We start from the raw sequence: 23,704 nt of genomic DNA, 5'->3' as shown, positions 1-23,704 counted from the left end.
GACACCTGAAGGATGAGAAGGCGCTGACCCTCCAAAGCTCTGGAAGGAAACAAGCTCCAGGGAGGGGGTGGATAACGCCAAGGTCTTGACGCAGGACTGAGCTAACACATCAAGTGCCCAATGGTATCAGTTAACTATACTGACCAAATTGTTGTTTATTCCATCCCCAAGCTAGCCAGTTTGGTTCTGTTTCATTTTACAGAAACAGCTAACACTAATTATGTTGGCTAAATCATGTCCCTCCACCAAGATGTCCACATCCTAACCTCTGGAACCTGTGGATCTGTCACCCCATGTGGCAAAGTGGACTTCGCAGATGTGATTACGTTAGGATTTTGAGATGGAGAGGCTATCCTGGATTACATGGGGTGGGGGTCCAACGTAACCACAAGGGTCCTCTTAAGATGGAAGCAGAGGAAGAGAGGAGAGGTGACGACAGAAGTAGGGTCACAGTCAGAGGGAGGCTGGAAGATGCTACACTGTTGGCTGTGGAAACGGGGGAAGGGGCCACAAGCCAAGGAAACTGGGCAGCCTCTAGAAGCTGAAAAAGGCAAGGAAACTGATTCTTTCCTAGAGGCTCCAGAGGGTGCAGCCTTGTACACCTTACTTCCAGTCCAGTAAAATTCATCTTGGACTTCTGACCTCCAGAAATATAAAGTAATAAACCTGTGTTGTTGTAAGCCACTAAATTTGTGGTCACTTGTTACAGCAGCCAGAGGAAACTCATACACTTACTGACCACCGATTCTGTATGCATGGTTCTGTCCTAAAGAGAGGCATGTTTTAACTCTTTAGTCCCCACAACGACTCTATGAGACATTATTCTCATTTTATAGATGAGAAAACTGAGGCCCGGAGAGCTTAAGTAACCTGCCAGTTAATAAATGGTTTCTGTTGGTCCCAATGGAGAACTGGGGTAGAGAGACTGACGATGCACCTGATATAACACTCAGGATAGTATCACAAAAATAATGTAGCGTGACCTCCTAAGAATGGGCTAGAAGGATGCTCTCTCCACAAGGACGTACTTACCCACACACATACACGTAACTCACACACCCTGCCTCATTCCTAAAAGCAGTTAATTATGGGTGGAGGGACTTCCCTGGTGGTCCAGTGGGTAAGACTCCATGCTCCCAATGCAGGGGGCCCAGGTTTGATCCCTGGTCGGGGAACTAGATCCCACACACATGCTACAACTAAGAACTCCACATGCTGCAACTAAAGATCCCGCATGCCGCAACGAAGATCCCGTGTGCCACAACTAAGACCCAGCGCACTCAAAATAAATAAATAAATAATTTTGTTTGTTTTAATCTGTTTAAAAAAAAATTATGGGTGGAGATAACAGTTCTCATACAGGGCAGCTTCCCTCAGTGGTTGGCACCCTGGGCATGAACACTGGGACTGGTGAAGGGCAGAGCCACAGAAATAGCCAACAAAGGTTCTTCCGCACGGAGGGGCATGTGGCAGAGCCCACTGCTGCCCCATTGTCTGATTTTTGTTGCCTTAGTAACGGGGCTGCAGGAGCTGGTTGTCAGAGAGCACTTGCGTCCTACCAGCAGGTGGAAGTTCTGCTTTCCACTGCCCCAGACTACTTCCCTGCCTAAAAGAGGTCAGTTCCCTGCAGTAGCTCAGGTCTCTCTCCTCACAGCTCCCAGCCCAGTGACAGGGGGTGGCGTGATGGTGCTGGCTCGCTGTACCCCAGTGACAGCTCCCAACACACATACTGTAGGGCAGCCAAGTGAGTCAACACCCAGAGTCATGCAGCTCTGTTCAAAATCTGACCTTGCCACTCGCTCTGTGAGCCTCGATTTCCTCATCTGTAAAATGGGGATAATTCTCAACCTACTTCCAAGAGTGCTTATGAGGATTAAGTGAGATAACCCATGGGAAGTCCTTATCACAGTGCCTGGCACATCATGAGGGTTCAATAAATGTCAACCATCACTACTATCATTGTGGTTTCTATCATCATTACCTTTGCAACGGTGTGAGCAGCACATGCCTCGCAGGCCTAAAACCCTTGCTTGAAACAGTGAAACTTGGGACTTCCCTGGTGATCCAGTGGTTAAGAACCCGCCTTCCAATGCAGGGGACACAGGTTCGATCCCTGGTCGGGGAACTAAGATCCCACATGCCACGGGGCGACTAAGCCCACGTGCCACAACTAAGACCCGACGCAGCCAAGTAAATAAATAAATACTAAAAAAAAGAGAGAAAGAAAGAAAGAGTGAAACTCAGGGGGCTGAATTTGCTCCATGCTATTATTCACATTAGAACAAATGTTGATTATTCACAGAAATGGGCACCGGGGACTGAAATCCAGAAGTAAATCTTTTTTTAAAATCTCACTTTGGGCTAAAAATTTTAACCAAGTTCTGCTCCTCTCACTGGCCTATTTTCTACCTAAATCTAGTCAAAACACATACAAACACAATTTTTTTTTTTAACGTGAGATGAAATGGGTTGCTTGGCACAGCCTTGAGTTGCCTTCGCTATTTCCTTTCTTCCTGATGTTATTCTGGTGGGTGGGCTAGAGAAGACCCGACCACCCAAGGAGGGAGGGATGATCCACAGACCGGGTCCCGGTCCTTCAGTCATCAGGAGTCACCCACACTGACACAAGTCAGGGATGACAAGAGGGGCCATGGCTCTCTGGGCCTGAGCACAAAACCAGCACCCTTGGAGAAGAACGATTACATGGGTGCACGATGATGGGACAGGAGGGGGCTCTCAAAACTTGATGACAGGTGGAGGGCAGGCTCCAGAGGGGTGTAAAGTGTGCTCCTGTGGGTACAAAGCCCACTGCTTATTCACCCAAAAAGAGCCTTTCTAGGTCACCTGTTAACGGGGCCCAGAATCAGGGAGATGCGCAGCCCCCATCCGCTGACACGCACAGGAGACGATGCACCAGCCCCTCCCCATCACCGGAGTCCAACTCCCTCATTCTGCTATTTTGATGCTTGACAAATGTTCACTGTTTAGAAGTTCTAAGTATGGCAATTAAGTCTCTTCAGAATAAAGGTGCTAAAGAAATCTTTTTTTTTTTTTAGAATAAATAAAAATTACATCTTAAAAAAAAAAAGCTGGGGGCTTCTCTGGTGGCACAGTGGTTAAGAATCCACCTGCCAAGGCAGGGGTCATGGGTTCGATCCCTGGTCTGGGAAGATCCCACATGCCGCGGAGCAACTAAGCCCGTGCACCACAACTACTGAGCCTGCGCTCTAGAGCCCACGAGCCACAACTACTGAAGCCCGCGCGCCTAGAGCCCATGCTCAGCAACAAGAGAAGCCACTGCAATGAGAAGCCTGCACACCGCAACAAAGAGTAGGCCCCGCTCGCCGCAACTAGAGAAAGCCCACGCACAGCAACGAAGACCCAACGCAGCCATAAATAAATAAATAAATAAATAAATTTATTTTTAAAAAGCTATGGTAAGTTTGCTGTGACTAAACCCAGGTTGTAGCAACAATCCCGTAAACAGTAATGGGATTGGAGGATGAGGCTGGGGGATGAGGACAGAAGGGGGAAAGGTCACTGCAGCTCTCTAGGATGACTCTGGTCTTCAGATCGGCTACACATTAGAATCACTTGAAGAGCTTTTTAAAAATTACCGATGTCAGCCAGTGAAAACACTCGTGTGACAGTATAATGGTGGATACATGTTATCATACCATTGTCCTTACTCACAGAATGTACACCACCAAGAGTGAACCCTAAATAGGGAGGTTCAGGGATTTTAACAAAGGCACCCCTCTGGGGGGGATGTTGATAACGCGGGAGGCTGTGCATGAGTGGGGGGCAGGGGGCATATGGTAAATCGCTATACCTCTTGCTAGTATTGCTGTGAGCCTAAAACTGTTCTAAAAAATCTAAAGTTAAAAAAAAGAAACTGATATCCAGGACCCAACCAGACCAATTAAATCAGAGACAGAAAGGGTGGGAGTGGGGCCTGGGTAACACCATTTTTATTAAGCTCCCAGGTGATTCTAACGTACAAACAGGCTTGAGAACCATGGTGCTAATGAGAACAAAGTAGGCGTGATTTAAGGTCCAGGCATTTAAAACTCACAGTATGACCGCCCCCAGCATTTGGTTCCAGGTGGCACTTTGGTCAGGCCATTTAACTGGTGACTTTTGGTCACTCTTTCAGTGGAAACACAATTTTGAAGTTAATCATGGTAAGCTATGAATTGCAAGAAAATGTACAGATTTCAGACACTGATTAAAGAATATTCCTACTCCCTCCATTTTAATAAGTCAACTAAAATATGCCATTTCCACGAATTTCTATAAAAGAAATATACTAGAGACAGGTATGACTCAACTTGACGTATTTGTATTCTATTTATTTTTCATGTACACACTTAGGCCAACTCAATCACGAGTGTCAATGATAAGTAAGCTCTCAATATGTACTTCTTGAATGAACAGATTCCCCCCACAGTAGATATTATGAAATATGATCACAACTTACTTACTTTTTCTAGGATTTTCATTATCCGTCCTTCTGACTTTGAAAGCAAGAGCAAATTATTGCTGACATCTGTACTATCCTAGAATTGACTGCGATGTAAATCATAGCTTGAGAGGTCTGATCCAAAGCTGGCCTCAGAGCCACCGGACTATTACCAAATTCAGCACTGTCCTCTTCAAGTAGCAACTCTGCTGGTCTAAAAGCATCCTGAAAAGTACCATTTCATCAAGCGTGGTAATATTTAAAGAGCCGATGCTACTGTTCCTTTAAGAGAAGGAAAGTACAAAAAATCCTGTAACTGGCTGTAAATCTAAAGCTATCGGAGATGGGCATGGAATTGCTGTAAAGAAACTATTTCTGTTGACCCTGAAATGGGACAGAGTCTACCTGCTAACTTAAGAAAAAGTTGTCAGGGCTTCCCTGATGGCACAGTGGTTGAGAATCCGCCTGCCAATGCAGGGGACATGGGTTCGAGCCCTGGTCCAGGAAGATCATACATGCCGCGGAGCAACTAAACCCGTGCGCCACAACTACTGAGCCTGCGCTCTAGAGCCTGCGGGCCACAACTACTGAGCCCACATGCCACAACTACTGAAGCCCGCGCACCTAGAGCCCGTGCTCTGCAACAAGAGAAGCCACCGCAATGAGAAGCCTGTGCACCACAACGAAGAGTAGCCCCCGCTCGCTACAACTGCAGAAAGCCCATGCACAGCAACAAAGACCCAACGCAGCCAAAAATAAATAAATTTAAAAAGGAAGAATTGCCAGAATTCTCCTTTGTTCTCAAAATTCTCAAACTTCAACAGATACGGGCATACCTTGTTTTACTGTGTTTTGCTTTATCAAACTTAACAGATATTGGGATTTTTACAAATGGAAGTTTGTGCAACCCTATGTCAAGCAAGTCTATTGGCGCCATTTTTCCAACAGCATTTGCTCACTTCCTGTCTGTGTCACATTTTGGTAACTCTCACAATACTTCAAACTTTTTCATTATTATTATACAGTAAGTCCCCTACATACGAACAAGTTCCATTCCGAGAGCACGTTCAGAAGTCCAATTTGTTCGTAAGTCCAGCAAAGTTAGCCTAGCTACCCAACTAACACAATCGGCTCTATAGTACTGTACTGTAACAGGTTTATACTTTTCACACAAATAATACATAAAAAACAAACACAAAAAATAAAGAAAAGATTTTTAATCTTACAGCACAGTGCCCTGAAAAGTACAGTAGTACCAGCTACATCACTGCTGCTTTTACACTTGCTTCTGGACATCGGGGGCTTGAAATAAAGATACTGTACTACTGTACTCTATACAGTACTGTGAAGTACACAAAAGCACAACCACTAGTAGAGGATGCACGTATGTGACAATGTACGCCAGACACGTGAACTAATTTATGTGACTGGACATTCGAACATACGTTCGCATCTTTGAAAGTTCGCGACTTGAAGGTTCGTAGGTAGGGGACTTACTGCACTTGTTATGGTGATCTGTGATCTTTGATGTTAGTATTGTAATTGTTTTGAGGCACCACAAACCGCACCCACATAAGACAGTGAACTTAATAAATGTTGTGGGTGTTCTGACTGCCTCCCCTTCCGGCCATTCCCCATCTCTCTCCCTCTCCTCGGGCCTCCCTATTCCCTGAGTCACGATACTGAAATTAGGCCAATTAATAACCCTACAATAGCCTCTAAGTGGTCAAGTGAAAGGAACTGTCACAGGTCACTCACTTTAAATCAAAAGCTAGAAATGATTAAGCTCAGTGAGGAAGGAATCTCAAAAGCCGAGACAGGCTGAAAGCTGGGCTTCTTCGGCCAGTTAGCCAAGTTGTGAATGCAAAGGAAAAGTTCTTGAAGGAAATTAAAAGTGCTCCTCCAGTGAACACATGAATGATAAGAAAGCAAAAGAGCCTTATTGCTGACATGAGGGAAGTTTTAATGGTCTGGATAGATGATTACACCAGTCACAGCATTCCCTTAAGCCCAAGCCTAAACCAGAGCAAGATAGTGATTCCTCTGATGGATCTGGGCAAAGTGAATTGAAAATCTTCTGGAAAGGATTCACCATTCTAGATGCCATTAAGGACATTTGTGATTCATGGCAAGATGTCAAAATATCAACATGAACAGGAGTTTGGAAGAAGTTGATTCCAACCCTCATGGATGACATTGAGGGGTTCAAGACTTCAGTGGAGGAAGGAACTGCAGATGTGATGGAAATAGCAAGAGGACTAGATTTAGAAGTGGAGCCTGAAGAGGTAACTGAATTGCTGGAATCTCATGACAAAGCTTTAATAGATTAGGAGTTGATTCTTATGGATGAGCAAAGAAAGTGATTTCTTGAGGTGGAATCTACTCCTGGTGAAGATGCTGTGAAGACCGCTGAAATGACAACACAGGATTTAGAATATTACATAAACTTAGCTGATAAAGCAGCAGCAGGGTTTCAGAGGATTAACTCCAGTTTTGCAAGATGTTCTATTATGGGTAAAATGCTATCAAATAACATTGCACACTACAGAGAAATCGTTTGTGAAAGGAAGAGTCAATCAGTGTAGCAGACTTCATTGTCGTCTTATCTTAAGAAATTGCCACAGCCATCCCAGCCCTCAGCAAACATGACCCTTATCAGGCAACAGCCATCAGCATGGAGGCGAGACCCTGCACCAGCAAGAAGATTACGACTCACTGAAGTTTCAGGTGATGGTTTGCATTTTTTAGCAATCAAGTATTTTTTAATTAAGGAATGTACATTGTTTAGACATAATGCTATTGCACACTTAATAGACTATGGTATACCATAAACATAACTTCTATATGCACTGGGAAATCAAAAAAAATTGTGTGACTTGCTTTATTGCGATATTTACCCTACTGCAGTGAATACTGTGATACTCCAAGGTACACCTGTATTTTTTGACCACCTTCTATGAGTGAGTGTAAGATAGATAGATAGATAGAAAGAAAAGAAAAAAAAAATATATATATATATCCCTTATACATCAGGGAGAATATAAAAGCCCTGTGATCCCATAAGAGGTACGTGTGGACCAGTGGTTCTCAACTGGGGCAATTTTGCCTCCCATATGACAGGTGGCAATGTCCGGAGACTTTGCTGATTTTCACGACTGGGGGTGGGAGTGCTATTAACATCTAGTGGGTAGAGGCTAGAGATGCTGCTCAACAATTCTACAACCCACAGGACAACCCCCCCCCAAAAAAGAATTATCCAGCCCAACACGTCAATAGCGTCAAGTTGCAAAACTCTGCTGTGGAGGCTATGAAGTTAAGGAAGCCACAATTCCTGTCCTCAAAGAAGTAGCAATGCAGGAGAGAGAATTAATGCCACCACCTTTATTATCAAGAATAGCGCCCATTTATTGAGCACAACGTCAGGCACTGTGCTTGGTACTTTAGGGGTAACCTCACTGAATCCTCCAACAATCCTCTAAGGAGGGCATTATTATCCTGTGGCACTGAGGCTAAGAAACAGCTTACCCTATGGCCTCTACATTCTCCTATCAACCACATTAGGATGACTAGGGTACAGGTGATGGGCAGGAGAGCTGGGTTTTGGTTCAAAGTTGGGCTCTGCAACCCATCAAGTCATGGGAATCCCAACTCTGCTACTTTTTGGCTGGACGGCCTCGGACAAACCCAAGAAAAGAAACCCAAGAAAACTGCCCCAGAGACTCGGAGGAGCGAAGTCAAAGAGGATGGGGAAATGGATCGTGCAAGGGAAGGTAGCTTCTACCCGTGACTAGCTGTGTGCAATGCTGGGAGGGCGACTCCAAGGCCGGGACAGCCTGGGTACCCAAGAACATCCATATGCCAGGTCAGTCCACAGCCACCCCCCAGAAACGGCTCAACTCACGCACGAGAGCAACTCTTCCTCCATCACTTAGTGGCTCGGGGGGTAATTAAATAGGACAGTACAGATTTTACAGGTCCAGGCTGGTTCACGCTCTGGGCTTGATGAGATGCAGTACAATGAGGATGCTAACAAAAGAATATGCAGCCTGCCCACACATTGCTTGCCTACTCCTCCTGGCTGCATCTTTGATACACAGCCCGTTGTCCCCATGGAGAGAAAAGGCACTTCTGAGCAGCGGGTGCATGCAGCCACCCACCCACACACAGCAGTGCTGTCTCTTCAAGCACAAAGCCAAGTTTGGGTTTTCCTTTTTTTTCCAGCTTCTATTTTCTAGAAAAATTTACTCCGAAATCAACATCTCTCCCTGATATACACATGTGCTTTATAATTATAGAGGTCCAAAGAGTATTAATAGAGGTAATGGTATATGACACAGAGGGAATGTGGGGCTTGGTCGTTACTGCTGCAGCAGAAAGAACGTTTTCTTAAAATGTGTTCGATGTGACCTAAAAATTGCTTTTACATGTAACCTCAACGTTTAAGGAAAAATGACAAGATGCAGTTTTTTCAATGTCTATAAATAACTCCCATAACTCAAAAACAATGTCCTTAATAAAGCTATCAATAGAATACGTCATATCAAAAGAGAATACAATCTGTATTTCCAACCTAAAAGAAGGTACATGTGCTGAGTTCTCTCTATCACTACGGTAATAACTAAGATCATGCTTAAGCATCAAGCCATCCATTTATTTCCTTAGGAAGAGAATCCCAAGCCTGCAAGACATGCCTTCACATCACAGATCACATCGATCACAAATCACAGATATTCTTGAGATAACCAAGAATGGATACTTGGAGGCTAAAATGAGGGAATCGAAATTAGCTCAGTTGAGAGCTCTACCTTAATTGTGGCCAACGGCACTAAAAATACACGCAAGCGCAAGATGTAATATGGTGCAAAAAATAAAACACTCATCAGCATTCTGTTCCAAAAATATATTGGCTTTTAAGATTGAGCATTCTGAAATTTATGAACTAACTTTATAAGCCCGTTTAAAAATACACACTGGTGTCCATCATGAACACTTGGAAATACAGTAGTCCCCCCTGATCCACAGTTTCACTTTTCATGGTTTCATATACTCATGGTCAACTGTGGCCCAAAAATATTACATGGAAAATTCTAGAAATAAACAATTTATAAGCTTTCAATTGAGCACCGATCTGAGCAGCATGATGAAATCTTGCGCTGCCCTGCTCTGTCCCACCTGGGACGTTATTCATCCCTTTATCCAGCCTATCCATGCTGTATACGCTACCGGCTAGCCAAGATACAGTTATCGGATTGACTGTCGAAACATCACAGTGCCTGTGTTCATTATTATACTTAATAATGGCCCCAAAGCCCAAGAGTAGTGATGTGGCAATTCTGATACCCTTTTACTGTGTCTAATTTGTAAATTAAACTTAATCATAGGTATGTAGGTATGTACAGGGAAAAAAGTAGATAGAGAGGGTTCGGCACTACACGCTGTTTCAAGCATCCATTGGGGGTCTTGGGACATGTTCCCAGAAGGTAAGGGGGGACTACTGCCCCCAAAATACGGCTCTTCTAAAAAGCTTCTGAATCTAGCTAGCTTTGGGGCACCTCCTTGGCAACCCACACACACACCACATACACACACACACAGAGCAGTGGTCTCCAGCTGAATAAGAACATATGCTTTGGAATGACTCAAGAATCATGTATTAAAACTCACGCTATTAGTTAAAGTATAGTTACGTGATTTCTAATACAGTCCCCACCTCTAAGCCAGTGCCTAGCTTCGCAGGTTAATTTCACTGGTATACCACCACCTCTTGCCTGGATGGCTGCAGTAACTTAACCCATCTCCCTGAAGCCGACTCTTGTCATCCTGCTGTCCACCACACCGTGATCAGAGGGCCTCTCTGTACCATGAGAACCAGAACCTCCATGTCCCTACTCAAAATCCTGCAAAGGCTTCCTGCTCATTGCAAATAGAGCAAAATCCAAAACCAAAGGCCCTGCCTACCTCTTCTCGGACCACTTCCCCCGTGCAACCGGAAGCTCTGGCTACTCCAACGTGCTTTCTGGACACCCACTGGACACCCATGGGCTAGTGCCAGCCTCAGGGACTAAAGTGCTGGTTCCCAGCCATTGCCCACCCAGGTTCAGATTTCTTCAGAGCACTTCCCACCATCTGAAAAACGTCTTACCCATGAACTTACTTATCCTCTGTCTCCCTGCACAGAATGTTAGCCTCCCAAGGGCAGGGACCTTATCTATCTTGCTCAGTCATGCCACAAGGCTTAGAACTACATGTTTTACAATGAACGAATGAATGAATGTGCCAAGCACTTCGTGCCCCAGGCAGTCTCAGTTTAAAGGTCACAGTGGGACAAAGAGTTCCAAAATAAGAAGTGAGCTGAATCAATGCTGACTTGAGAAAGCGCTCTGGCCCTCACACGGGAAATGCTCAGTATTGGTTCTGGATGGCACTGTCACGATGACACACATGCTGTCCCATCCAGGGGACGCTCAAGCACTGGAGGGTGGGTGGGAGTACGTGACCTCCAGGCTGGCCACGGCACACGTCCACCTCCCCCAGCACCGAGTTCCAGACCCCGCTGGAACTAGGTCCTATCAGGAGCCTGCAGTGTGTTTTACAGAAGGTATAGCCAACCAACACATCACAGACTCCATTCTGAGCAAAAAATTGGATAGAGACATTAGGAAATCTGTCAGGCACCCCCACGGAGCCTGATTCTCTCAATGGGCAGAAACCAGCAAGATGTCTTTATAAAGAGGAGCGGGGAAGAAAAGAGACTCAAAAGCACCCCTGGGCCCATCTTCACCCCTAAATAACAACAACAAATATGAAATGAACACCCACTCTGCTCCCGGCACTAACACTACATGCTCTGCGTGACCCCACGATAAACCCAGCAGGTTGGCACGAATAACCCCCACTTTATACGTAACGGAAGTGATGCTGAGAGGTCAAGTGCCTTGTTTGCACAGCTAGTGAGGCAAGGAGCCTTGACTTGAACCTACATCTGCCTGGTCCCAAAGCCTAGACTTGCAACATTCCGTCCCCCAAAACAAAGAATGCTTGTATCAGCTCTAAAGTTAAAAGCTGGAAAAGTTGGCCATCAACTGCCACACGCATGGCGAGTGAACTTAAGAAGTAACCCAAGCGGGCTTCCCTGGTGATGCAGTGGTTAAGAATCTGCCTGACAATTCAGGGGACACGAGTTTGAGCCCTGGTCCAAGAAGATCCCACATGCCGTGGAGCAACTAAGCCCGGGCGCCACAACTACTGGGCCTGCAATCTAGAACCCGCAAGCCACAACTACTGAGCCCACGTGCCACAACTACTGAAGCCTGCATTCCTAGAGCCCGTGCTCCACAACAACAGAAGCCACCGCCTGCACACTGCAACGAAGAGTAGCCCCCACTAGCCGCAACTTGAGAAAGCCCGCGTGCAGCAACGAAGACCCAACGCAGCCAATAAATAAATAAATGTTCCTTAAAAAAAAAAAAAAGAAGTAACCCAAGCTTCTTGATCAGTTTCCTTGTCTGTAGAACAACGGGTTACCACTGGGATTAAATGAGAATGTTCATCACGCCCTTAGAGTAGTGTCTGGTACAGTGAGTTCTCAGTAAAGTCATCTCTTTCGCCTTTATTATTAGGCAAGTCCGTCGATCCTGCACAGTCTAGCAGAGTCAGGATTGTTAGAGGCAGGGCAGTGTAGTGGTCCAGGCTATGGGTCTAAGTCTCAGATCTGTTACTACCTGCAAAACCTCAGGCAAGTAACCTAACCTTGCTGAGCCTCAGAGTCCTCCTCTGTAAAATGAGGATAATACCAGCTACCTCATACAGTTATGGTGAGATTGTGACGACTTAATGGACAACTCACGTGAAGGGGCATTCGGCACAGTGCTGGGCGCACAGGAAGTACTCAAGAGACGACAGCGTCCATGAGCAGCTGTATAAACTGTGCAGAAGAATTGGAATAATCCCTGGCCACTTCTAGTTCAATCTGACAAATGTTCACTGAAGGCCTGCCAGAGGCAAGGCTCCGCTGCATGCAAAGTGTGGAAGACACCATCCCCAACCTCGATGAGCGCTGAGCAGCTGGGCCAGACACAGGGCACAAGGAGGAGGGGTGAGTGAGAAGGCAGGCTGGGGTCTTGGCACACCAGGCTTGAACACCCAGCTCAGGAGTGGTCATTAATTCTGTGCACATCGTGATGCTACTGAAGGGCTGAGCAGGAAAATGACATCATCCAACATGTGCTTTGGGAGAATTCCACCCTCTGTAGAGAATGGATTAGACCGGGGAAAACGGGAGGCAGATGAATCAGTCAGGAGGCTACTGCAGTAGTCCAGAACTCAATGAGGGGTGGCGGTGGGGACAGAAACCCGGGCATACACGCAAGAGGCACAACTTCGAAAACTCGGCAACTGATGAGATGGTGGGGGAGATGAAAAATAGTTTAAGATGACTCCGTTTCCTTCCCTAGAAAGGTAGAGAAAGTGGTAGTTTCTTAAATGAAATGAGGAAAACTAAACTGGCACCGAGTGGCTTACTGAGTGAGCAAGTGAGTCTGTGCTGGGAACAGGGATGGAGAGACGCTAGTAGGACATTCTGGTGATGATGAGCAGGGCACAGTGGGAGGAAGGCCATGGGGGGGAGGAAGGCCATGGGGAAGTGAGAGTGACAGTCAATGGACTCAATGAGATCACCCCGAACAGGCTAAAAAAACAACTAAGGTGGAGCTTTAGGGGATGGTGCAACATCTCAAGGGCGGCCTGAAACAGACACGGAACAGGGAGAACAGCAGTCAGAGAGGAAGGAGGGAAAACCAAGTTTCCATAACGTGGAAGAGAAGAAAGGAGAAAGTTTCAAGACACTCGTGGCAACTAATGGTATCATGTGGTGGGGTGGCAACCACTAAACACAGTGGCTGGGTGGAATCCGTGGCTTCTGAGACAGTGATTTTCATAGAGTTGGAGAGGCTGGAAAAGAGGCATTGAGGGTAGGCTATTCTTTCAGGAAGTTCGTCAGAGAAAGGAAGGTGAGAGAGGTCAGGAGACTCAAGACAAGTAAAACAGAGAGAACCGAGAGAAATTCACTTAGGGGAAGGGACACTTGCCAAACTGGCACCGAGATTGGGAACATACAGCACCAGTTAGTCAATTACTGTCTTCTTAAGGGATCCGAGGCAACCATGCGAATCAGCATGTGTAGACCAGCAAAAAAAGGCAGATCTTCTGGAGCCTAATCCTCAGGACTGGGCTGGTAGCGCTTGGATCGGATTTCCTAAAGGTACCTTTAAGACAAATGAGAAGGCGGCAGAATGGTCCTGCCAGGCCTGCGAGGCGAGCACACACAGTCTAAATAGAGAACAGAATAAGGCAAGAAGAACAAGATGTGCTTGACTTAGAGAAGAAATTGAGCAAGAAGAGAAAACCCCACAAAATATACAGAGGCGAGTCTTAGGCACCTGGTCGGGATGACCGTGGGGTGGAAACAGCATGGGGCACTTAGGGCAGTGTCCACGGGCAGGAGCTGGGGAAGGTTTTGTAACTGATTTGGGAGGTACAGATGATGCATACCTTTGGGAACCAGAGCAGATTCTGCTACTGTTCAAACAATCAAAACACAGGTGAGGCTGTTTGCCATAGGGATCTGTAGGCAGTGCGCACAATGACAGACAGCCTTGGGCTGGAGGTGGAAAGGAACAGAGTTTTTAAGGGAAGATCACCCCCCCACCCCCAAGTATTTCAGTGAAAAGTAAGAAGGACTGATGGGAGAGTTCAGGCCATCTTCCGCTGGAATAAGTCCTCCCGGCATGGACGGTGGGAAGCAGTGAAGTACAAAACGTAGACATCAACAGACACGGGTCTCAGACTCGTCAACAAATTGAGAGCTGCGGCCATAAAAATGACTTGAATCGATCCACCCAGTGCTTACTGAGTGGCTTGTCTATGATAGGCCTGAAGGGATAGTGGAAGGCAAGGTCAATGCAGTCCCCTGTCCTCGCCAAGCTTACACTCAAGCAAATGAAAACTCTGGGGAGAGAGTGTGTATGCGTGTGTTCATGTACACACACACACAAAGTGAGAGCCTCTAAATGAAAAGAGGAAGAAGGCAGAAACATCCAAGAGCTACACAGTCCACCTACTCAATAAACCTGCAGAGGCTGAAAACAAGCCCAGCCTTTCCACCGCCGTCAGCTCTCATCCCACCCTGCCCCACCCCACTGCTCAGTCACTGCCCATGATGGGCTTCTGCTTCTGAAAAGCACGTGAACCTGGGGACCCCACATAAATGTGCCCATTTCTCTTGCCTGTGGCATTTATTTGGCAGCCTAGCACAGTGGCTAAGAGACCCTGGAGCCAACTTGCCTGGGTTCAAGTCCTGGCTGAGCCGCCGGGAGCCATGTGACCTTGGGCAAGTTGCTTAGGCTCTCTCTGCGCCTCCGTTTCCTCACTTGTAAAATGGGAATGACGACGGTACCTTCCTTGGGGGCTGTTGTGCAGTTTAAGTGAGTTAACCTGTGTAAAGTGATTGGCTCAGAGCCTGGTACAGAGTCAGTACCCTGCAAGGATAAGCTGCTCTTATCTCCCTGCCCACCTGAAATTCTATGTGCCTCTCCACTGTCTTCTAAGAAGTTGAGGCAAATATTCTACCTTCCACTAGTCCACTTATAAACTCAGTTCCAACACCTGTGTTTTCTGAGGGTCTATAATGTCCTGTGCTCCAGGAAAACCAGGGTGAATAAGACCCAGCCCTGCCTTTGAGATCACAGCCGACGTGGGGAAACAGACAGATATTCCAACAAAGGTGATCACTGTACTTTGGCAAGAACTGGGAATTGGCATTACCCATTAAGTGCCCCCATGTCAGATTTTTTGCCTTCCCCTCCCACCTCTCCTAAAGCACTTAGACATCCAATGTTTACACGATATTCTGCAGTCAGGGTGTTTGCTTTGTGTCCCATGAAGTATTTCACACATATGCTTGTTTAACTGGATGGGAAGGAACCCATTCTGGGACTGGGCCTTCAAATTCTGGCCCCCAGTCCACTCCACCCAACAACCACCTTTAAGCTACAGGGATCTGGAGGCTGCACATGAACTTGTGGTGGATCAGGATGTTCAAGCATCACTAGCGGAAAGTTCTCAGGGCCTGGGGAGCTGGGTTTCTGGTCTGGCATGACTTTGGGCTATTTAACTATTGCTGAGTTCTTTCCATATCTTCTTCACATATATAGAGACTAGTGCATGCATGCATATAGAGACTAGTGTAGTGGTAATAACAAAAATAATAACAGTGGACATTCCGTGTGACTTTTCCATGTGCCAGGGACTAGAACAAGTGCTTTACATATTTCACATAATCCTCAAAACAGCCCTAAGAGGCAAGTATCATTATTACTTCACCTTGCAGTTGAGGAAACTGACATATGCAAAGAGGCCTCAGTAGAGCAAGGAAGAGGCACCCGAAACTGGTTCTCTGAAAATCTGGAAAGGCATTGGTGGAAGCCATTTTTCACTCTTCCACAGTCACAGTGTTTGGATGGCTGGTTCCAAGAATAAATTTTCAGATCCACCCAAAAGGAAAGGAAAAAGCCCTGAGTCAAAAAAGAAAGCCCCCAACAGGGGGGCTAAATATAGCCTATTCAGACACTGTCATCCCACAGATTCCAGTCTCATCGAAATCCCATTGGTCCTCTAAGATTGCCAGCGTCTCCAAAAGCATAAAACCAGCATGCGTAAAAACTAACACAAAATATAAAACCAAATGGCTTTTTCCTTCTAGAGTTTATACTGAAGGTTTGCAGAGATGCACTGCTTCTAGGAAGAAGGAGAGGGACCTAAAAAAAAATGTACCCCACGCTGAAAGAGGAGGGAGGAGGGCTAGGATCCATTATATTTTTAAACTTTTAACACACTGATTTCTGTTACTATCCCACCAGTGTAAAATTCAAGCCAACAGAGGCTCAGAGCAACACCCAGGCATTCAGAGCTTAGGGATTTAGTTTGGGTCATTGTTGGTTAAAAAGAAAGAGGCACCAGATTTGCACTAACTTTGCCCTCATCCCACCCCAAAGACGACCAAAACTAGTTCTGTAGGATCTCTCCCGTGCCCTCCAACTCAAGCTGCAAGGAATTCCCACTACACCTCAGACACAGAATGCTGAGATCAAGATTCCTGTGAAACCTAAAATGACGCACTCAATGGCTGGCTTAAAAATAGTCTGGGGTCCCAAAAAAGAATCCTAAACAGTGATGAGCAAATGCAACAATTAAAATCATTCTCACTGCCAGTCTCTGTGAAAACTCCTCTTTCATTCAGCTCCACCTCTGAACATTTAATTCTTTTCACTGGTAACAGATCTGGGGTCAGTTTTTTCCAACGCAGTAGAGCAGCATCTGCAATTTCCTTGGTGGTGTAAAGAGTGAGTAACAGTACAGGTAATCAATGTGTGTAAATAAAAACCTGTGATGCTGAAACAGGGAGGGGAGAAGTAGAAACTCAGAAATACCAGGTCCCTGGTGGCAATGGTGGTGTCCCAGAAAATTCCCCCCCAACCTCCAAATGAATTTTGTTAACTATATGTTTACAAAACTGCAGGGGCTTCTAAGTAATTTCATCACTGCATCTTTTCTATTGAATTTCTAAACAATGATGATCCAATACGTCCAGGGTCACCTACATCCAACAGGTGGGGTGAATTTCCAAAATGATGTTGGAGGTTTCACCCATAGGGCTGTCCCTGGCAGAATAAACAAATCCAACAGCAAGATCACATTGTAAGATATAAGATGAAGGGAGATCATTCTGATTCCAACCCCAAATTGCCACGGAAAGGGCAATTAAAGCTCTCCCACCCAAAGACAGGAATACTTCAATTCCATCTTCCTCATAAAAAATACACGGTTTTGTTTGCATGGACTTTTTTTTCTTTTTTATGAGAATCTTAAGCATTCTGTCGGGGCATGAACAGAAGCTCATTTTATGCTCTAGAGATATATTTTGAACTACCAAAGGTAAAACAGCATATCTTCAAATACAGTGAGCAATATAAACACAATCTAGGGGGAAAGGATCATGAGTAAATTAAAACAACAAATATTTATCGAGTGCCTGGGCCTTAATACTGAGAGGCCCCTATCGGAGAGCTCCCTGAGCTTTCTGTGAGAAGCAGAAAGATGCAATTACAGTCTTCCTGAAAAATAAGCAATTAATCACACACTGCTTCCGATTAATTGCAATGCCTGAGAGCCCTCACATCATTCTGCCTTTGCCCCTGAAATCTTATTCCCTCACGTCCTTCCCGGTTTTTCAGATCATTGATTAGCACCCCAAGCAAGCTTTCATTCTGAGCCAGCTCGCCCACTGCTAACCAGAACTAGAACTCTCCACGCACCTCCGTCCAGTCCGACAGGTGACCTTCACCGTGCTGTGTGTGTCAAGGTTAAGCTGCCCACTAACCATACATCCTTTAACATTGGGCCTCCAATTCTGCCCTGCTCTTCGATGCTGGTACAAAACCTCCCAGCCCTGCTGGGCCATTTCAAATCCATCTGATGGCACATTCAACAGCTAGTGAGCTTTCTGCCTCTCCTCCCATTATCTAGATTGCTTTGGGGATGCAGAGCAAATTAGCCCAAAAGGTACAGCCAACACCACCAAAATCCAACCCCCAATTTTAATCCCAGCCACCAGGGAGAAAGGAAAGAAGGGTCCCCTCGGTCTCTTGCAACACAAACAGCTCTCTCAAATTCTATCGCAGCCCACAACGCTACCTCCCATCAAGTGCCCAGTTCCCCCCAGTTGTCTGAAATCTTTCCAGGAACATTACTGTCAAAATAGCACCCATGGGGAGACACTATCCAAGAATCTACATGACATCCCCTCAATTCAATATCTGAGCTACGAGTACAACAAATCAGGACTAAATGCTGCCAAGGGAAGATCAAATTCTGCTTGTTTTCTAAGTGGGCAGCGACCGATCACCCAACATTACCCCGAGAGGCTCCAAGTGAGGGAGCTGTGGCATCGGGGGAATAACACAGCCAGTCCAAGACCTTCCCAGGGAACTTGAACCTCTGAACGCAGAATGTCATTGGATCAGGAGAACGAAGCAAGACACTGAGCTCTGACATCCACGGAGGCTACTGCATTTTAGAGAAATTCCAGGAGGCTGGAAGCCAGGGACCTCCCCCCGCCCAACCCCATCCCCAAGTCCCAAGTGCCATACTAATGCGTTTTTCTTTAGCTTTTTCAAGAATGGAGAAAGACTGATCATGTCAAGAGGTTTACAGTAATATTTATACTTCCATTTTCTAGTCTCCCGGTTTGTTTTTTCCCTTGTGAAGCCCAGTTTCTGTGAATCAATGACTCGGCTACATCATACTCCCTCCTGGTGGCTCACAGTAACGGGGCTCTCTCTGGCTGCCAGTGCTTTGCCGGCTCAGAGGCTCAGCTGCCGGATTCCCCAGTCTTGCAGCAGACTTTGAGCTGAGCCAAGTACCATCTCTCTGTTAGAGCTCTGGTACAGCCACTTGCAGCTCAGGTAACCCCATCGGGAAGCCTTTGGCTCGTGAGAAACGGATTTTAGGATTCTTTCAATACTGCCAAGAGAGCAACCTCCATCCACCCACCTGAGAGATAGAGGGCTACACAGATGGAAAAATAGATAGACAGCTCATCTTAACCCTGCACGTTCCTCCCTTCACCGAGGCTCTGCACTGCTAGGTATCTCCCACTATCTCCTCCCCTCTAAAGAAGACCAAAGACTGAAAAACTAACCCAAAGTACTCGATTGACAATTATGATGCTATGGACAGGAAGAGGTACCTTGAACACAGCAAAATGAGAATATGAACAGTCTACCCCTCCCAAAGCCCAACCAGGTCAACTGCCTTCCAAACGCAAGCTGGTTAACAGCTTTCCTCCACTGCACTCCCCCCAGGCTGCCACTGCCACCGCCGCCACCTTTGGGCTCTATGCCTTGCATCAATGCAGGTCCCTTAGAAAAGTCAAAATTTCACTTACTCAGATCTACCAAGAATTCCCAGTGCCTTGCTATACGAAAACCCCACAAACGGCAGTTCTTCTCCTGAGAAACCTGAGGGGTTCAGCTGGCACGGAGAGGATGAAACCCACGAATTCTTCTCTGGTTCATCAAAATTGGAGGTGTCATCATCAGACTTGAGGGTGGGAACGAAGGGGGGAGGAGCTGGTTAAAGAAAAACAAGAAGGGGTGGGGGGGGAGAAAAATTCAGACGGATTCAACACTGTTGCGGAGAAGAAAATCGTCTCACTCCTTCAGCGTTCCCGATGGCACTGCAGCGCCTGCTTTCAATCTAGCTCACACACAGGCAGACCCAGCCTCTGCTCGGCTCTTACAGCAACAAGAGATTAACCCCTTCCCTGCCAACATGGCCACCAACCCGCAGACGGGCTGCCTTCCCTGCTGGGGTAAACTGAAGGGTAAACTCAAACAGGTCACTTGGTAGAACAAAAAGCACTTGGGGAACTCGTTTGAGCAAGCCACTCGTTCCTGATATTTCCAGAATGATGCTACAGAGCATCAGATGGCTGGTGCTGGTGTACCAGATGACCTAAACCTTTTTATTTCCTCTTCCAGACAGGTCCAAATTATTAATATTTAGTGCTAATCACTGGGATAAGATGGAATTTCTACATTTCGTGGATTAACTGGACTGAGAGAAAAGAACAGGAGAGAGAGTTTGGGAGGCATGTAACTCATGTTAGGATAGCTCTGCAGTCCAGCCCATTCATATCCGGATGAGTATACTCGGAGCACTTATGTACCACTTTTTTTTCTTTTTTTTTTTAGTTCATTATCCCTCCTCCCCAGCTCGATCATGCCCCTGAATCCGCCGCAGTTTAATCAGCATAACGAAATGCCAGCCAGATAAAGTTCTTCCCGATGATGTACGGCACCCCTGTGCACTGACGGTGTGGATGGATGGCTGCGTCCTACCTCATTAAGGCATGACTCCTGGCTAAGGACGTCTTACATCTTCTCCACTTCCTGCGGACCTACTAAGCTCTCTCGGTCAGGGAGTTGGACACTCGTTCATCGGTCACCAGGAAGCCGCCCACTGTGGTGGGCTCCCAGGGGTATAGCCAGCCAGAAGCGTTACCATGGCTGCGGGCTGAGGCGTCTGTGGTAGGTGGGCCGGGTAAGCTGGAGAGCCGGGCATCACATCCCCCGCAGTGCAGGCTTCATGCTCGCCACTCTGTGCGTGCGTGGTCTGGCGGCAACCCCGCCTGGCCACCTGCGTGGCAGGGGCCAGTGCTGATCTGAGTGACAGAGCAGCATGAGTCACGGCCAGAGCTCTGGAGAGCGCCCCCTAGGACAGTTGTCACAGCGCTTCCCAGCCCAGGCTTCTTTTTTAACTCCTTGCTTTCTGCACAAAAGCTGTGTGCCAGATAGGAGCAGCAGTCTATTTTCCGCTTATGGACTCCAAAGAATCTGGTTGTTTCCAAAGTTCCCCAATGACAACAACAACATCGGGAGCAGCAGGCAGCATCAGGAAGGAGACAAAGGTGAAGGGATGTGGAGCGGCAGGAGATGAAGCCAGAATGAGGAGGTCTGGCAGCTCCCGGGAAATGCAAAAAAGAACATTCTCAGAACTCAGGTGCGTTGAGATGTGGTAGGAGACTGAAAAACGTAAAATGTACACTTCACGAAAATTATTTAACACCTCGAAGCTCTCAAGAGAATTTAAATCTTCCCTGTGTCAGAATCTACTTGCTTAACATGTTAAAAATTAGTTGATGGAAAGAAAAATTACACTGAATGCTTCAGCCCACCTCCCATGTGTACTTTCCATCAACATGGGCTCAAATCCAATCGGATTTCAATTACCCAATATCTTTTATTAAAGCAAAAAAAAAAAAAGAAAAAAAACACCTTTTAATGGAAATTATACTTCATGAGGATAAAAAAGAGAAGTTTCCCATCCCAAAATAAGGAAACTCAGGTAAAGACTGAGGAAATGTATGGAAAGAGATTTGCAGATGATATTAATATGGAAGCATCATGGCTGGTGGCACATACTTTGACTAAGTGGGTTCAAACCACAGCTCCACCACTTACCAGCACTGTGACCTTGGGCAAGTGCCTTAACCTCTCTGAGCCTCAGTTTCAACATACAGATAATTTCCTCAAAGGGCTGCTGGGAGGTTTAAATGAAAGAAATCTATATAAACTGCTTACTGGTACAGCTCTTAGCATACCGTAAACACTCCATAAAGACTACTTGCTATTAGGGCAGGAATAAAGAGGCAGACGTAGAGAATGGACTTGAGGACTTGGGGTGGGAGGGAGAAGCTGGGTCAAAGCGAGAGCAGCATAGACATATTTACACTACGGAATGTAAAACAGTTGGCTGGTGGGAAGCAGCAGCATAGCAAAGGGAGACTGACTCCGTGCTCTGCGATGACCTAGAGGGGTGGGATAGGCAGAATGGGAAGGAGGCCCAAGAGGGAGGGGATTTGCTTTGTTGTGCAACAGAAACTAACACAGTATTGTGAAGCAATTATACTCCAATAAAGATCGATGAAAAAAAAAAAAGACTACCTGCTGCTGTTATTGCCCACATGACAGATGTTTATGACAGATCCTGCAGTCAGAAGGCTAGTGAGGCACAGCAGAGTCTGTGTTGAGTATTCTTTCCTGCACAAGACACAGACACTCACGTGGATGTTTGTGTTAATCGTACCATTTCATTCTTAGCAGAAGTTTAATTCCCTTTCCACTATATACTAATTTATCTTTGGGAGACTGAAATAGAATTCCATTTCTGAGTGAGGAGTATGATTAATATAGGGGCAGGAGCCACCCTCTGTGAAATAACTATGACTGAGAAATTCCGTACTATAAATAAGATCCCTCTTTAAAACTCCATCACACTCAAGGCTAGCCCATGTAGTCGAGATAAGATAAAGGGCCAGGTAATCTTCAATAAGAGGGAGAAGTCAACATGAAATGCCCCAGCTGGTAATAAGCGAGTTACTCACAGGACAGATGAAAAGCTAAGAATGTCAGAGCCTCTAGACAGGTAGTCAGTTGGGTACAATGGGAAACTCTGAAAACAGGGGCTTCTAGCGGCCACATTTCGGCAGGGAAAAGAGCCACGGCCTCAAGCCAAAGAGAAGTGGGTGAAGTGGAAATCCTCAACCTAAGAGAAAGTGATGGATGCTCACCCTTGTCCAGAGCCCTTTAGAAGAGAAACAGCGCAGCTATTAAAACTGTAGCCCCAGGTAGGGTGTCTGCGTTTACAGTATCCTACATGGTGAGGGAACTATAAGCCAAGAAATTATCAGCAATATTGGTCCAGGATCCCTTAGGGCACTGGCAGATGTAAGTGGAGAAAAATCTGTAGGACCACGTTCACAACACAGGGCACACAAGACTCCTTCTCTCCCTCCCTCCCTCCAACACACACACACACACACACACACACACACACACACACACACACACACACACACACACACACACTCCCAACTAGAAATGAGTTCACAATAAAAAGTAAAAACCAACAGCTACACATAACAAGAAAAAAGAAACCACCCAAACTACCACAAAGGAGCATCAGCAGATACAAAAGTGGGAGAATTAGCCCCCAAAAAACTGCAGATAAGAGAACAACCTAAAATGGACCATAAAATAAATTTTCATTCATGATCAAGGTAAATGAGTAGAAATTCTAATAAAAGAACAAGATACTCTGGAGAAAAGACAAAGCACATTTGAAAGGAACCAAATGGAACTTTTAAAAATGAAAAACATGATTGCGGAATTTAAAATTTAAAACTCACTGGGTGCATTAAACAGAGTAGACACAGCTAAAGAGAAAGCTGATGAACTAGCGGATAGATCTGAGGAAATCACATAGAACCATGCTTCACAAGGTGTGATCTGTAGACTTGCAGCATCAACAGCACCACCAGGGAGTTGGTTAGAAATACAGAATGGCAGGCCCTACACCATGCCCACTGAATCGGCACCTACTTTCTAAAAAGATCCCCAGGTGATTTGTGAGCACACTGCAGTTGGAGAAGTGCTGATACAGAATGCAATACACAGAGACAAAGAGAAAGGAGACAGAGAATAAGAAGGTTCAATGCACCTCTAATAGGAGCACTGGAAAGAGAATAGAGAACTAGCTCAAAATCTGGATGCCACATTTTAAAGGATTATATAATCTAAAGATTATCAAGTATGTGACCACATCTATCTTGGGGGATTAATTCTC

General features: G+C 46.0%; 1 protein-coding gene across 1 annotated transcript in view; it reads right to left on the bottom strand.

Annotated features, from left to right (window-relative positions):
* CIT (citron rho-interacting serine/threonine kinase) overlaps window positions 1-23,704 on the bottom strand; it is a gene marked incomplete at both ends in the record, with an annotated part of 168,460 nt that overhangs the window by 81,078 nt on the left and 63,678 nt on the right. Inside the window, 1 exon segment of the mRNA XM_082667324.1 lies at window positions 19,464-19,647. Within this exon segment, the coding sequence (XP_082523450.1) occupies window positions 19,464-19,647 (184 nt within the window).

Source organism: Grampus griseus, assembly GCF_964374135.1.
Source record: "Grampus griseus genome assembly, chromosome: 12".
NCBI classification, from domain to species: Eukaryota; Metazoa; Chordata; class Mammalia; order Artiodactyla; family Delphinidae; genus Grampus; species Grampus griseus.
The sequence above is the reverse complement of the archived record's forward strand: the minus strand, read 5'-3'. Positions and strand labels throughout refer to the sequence as shown.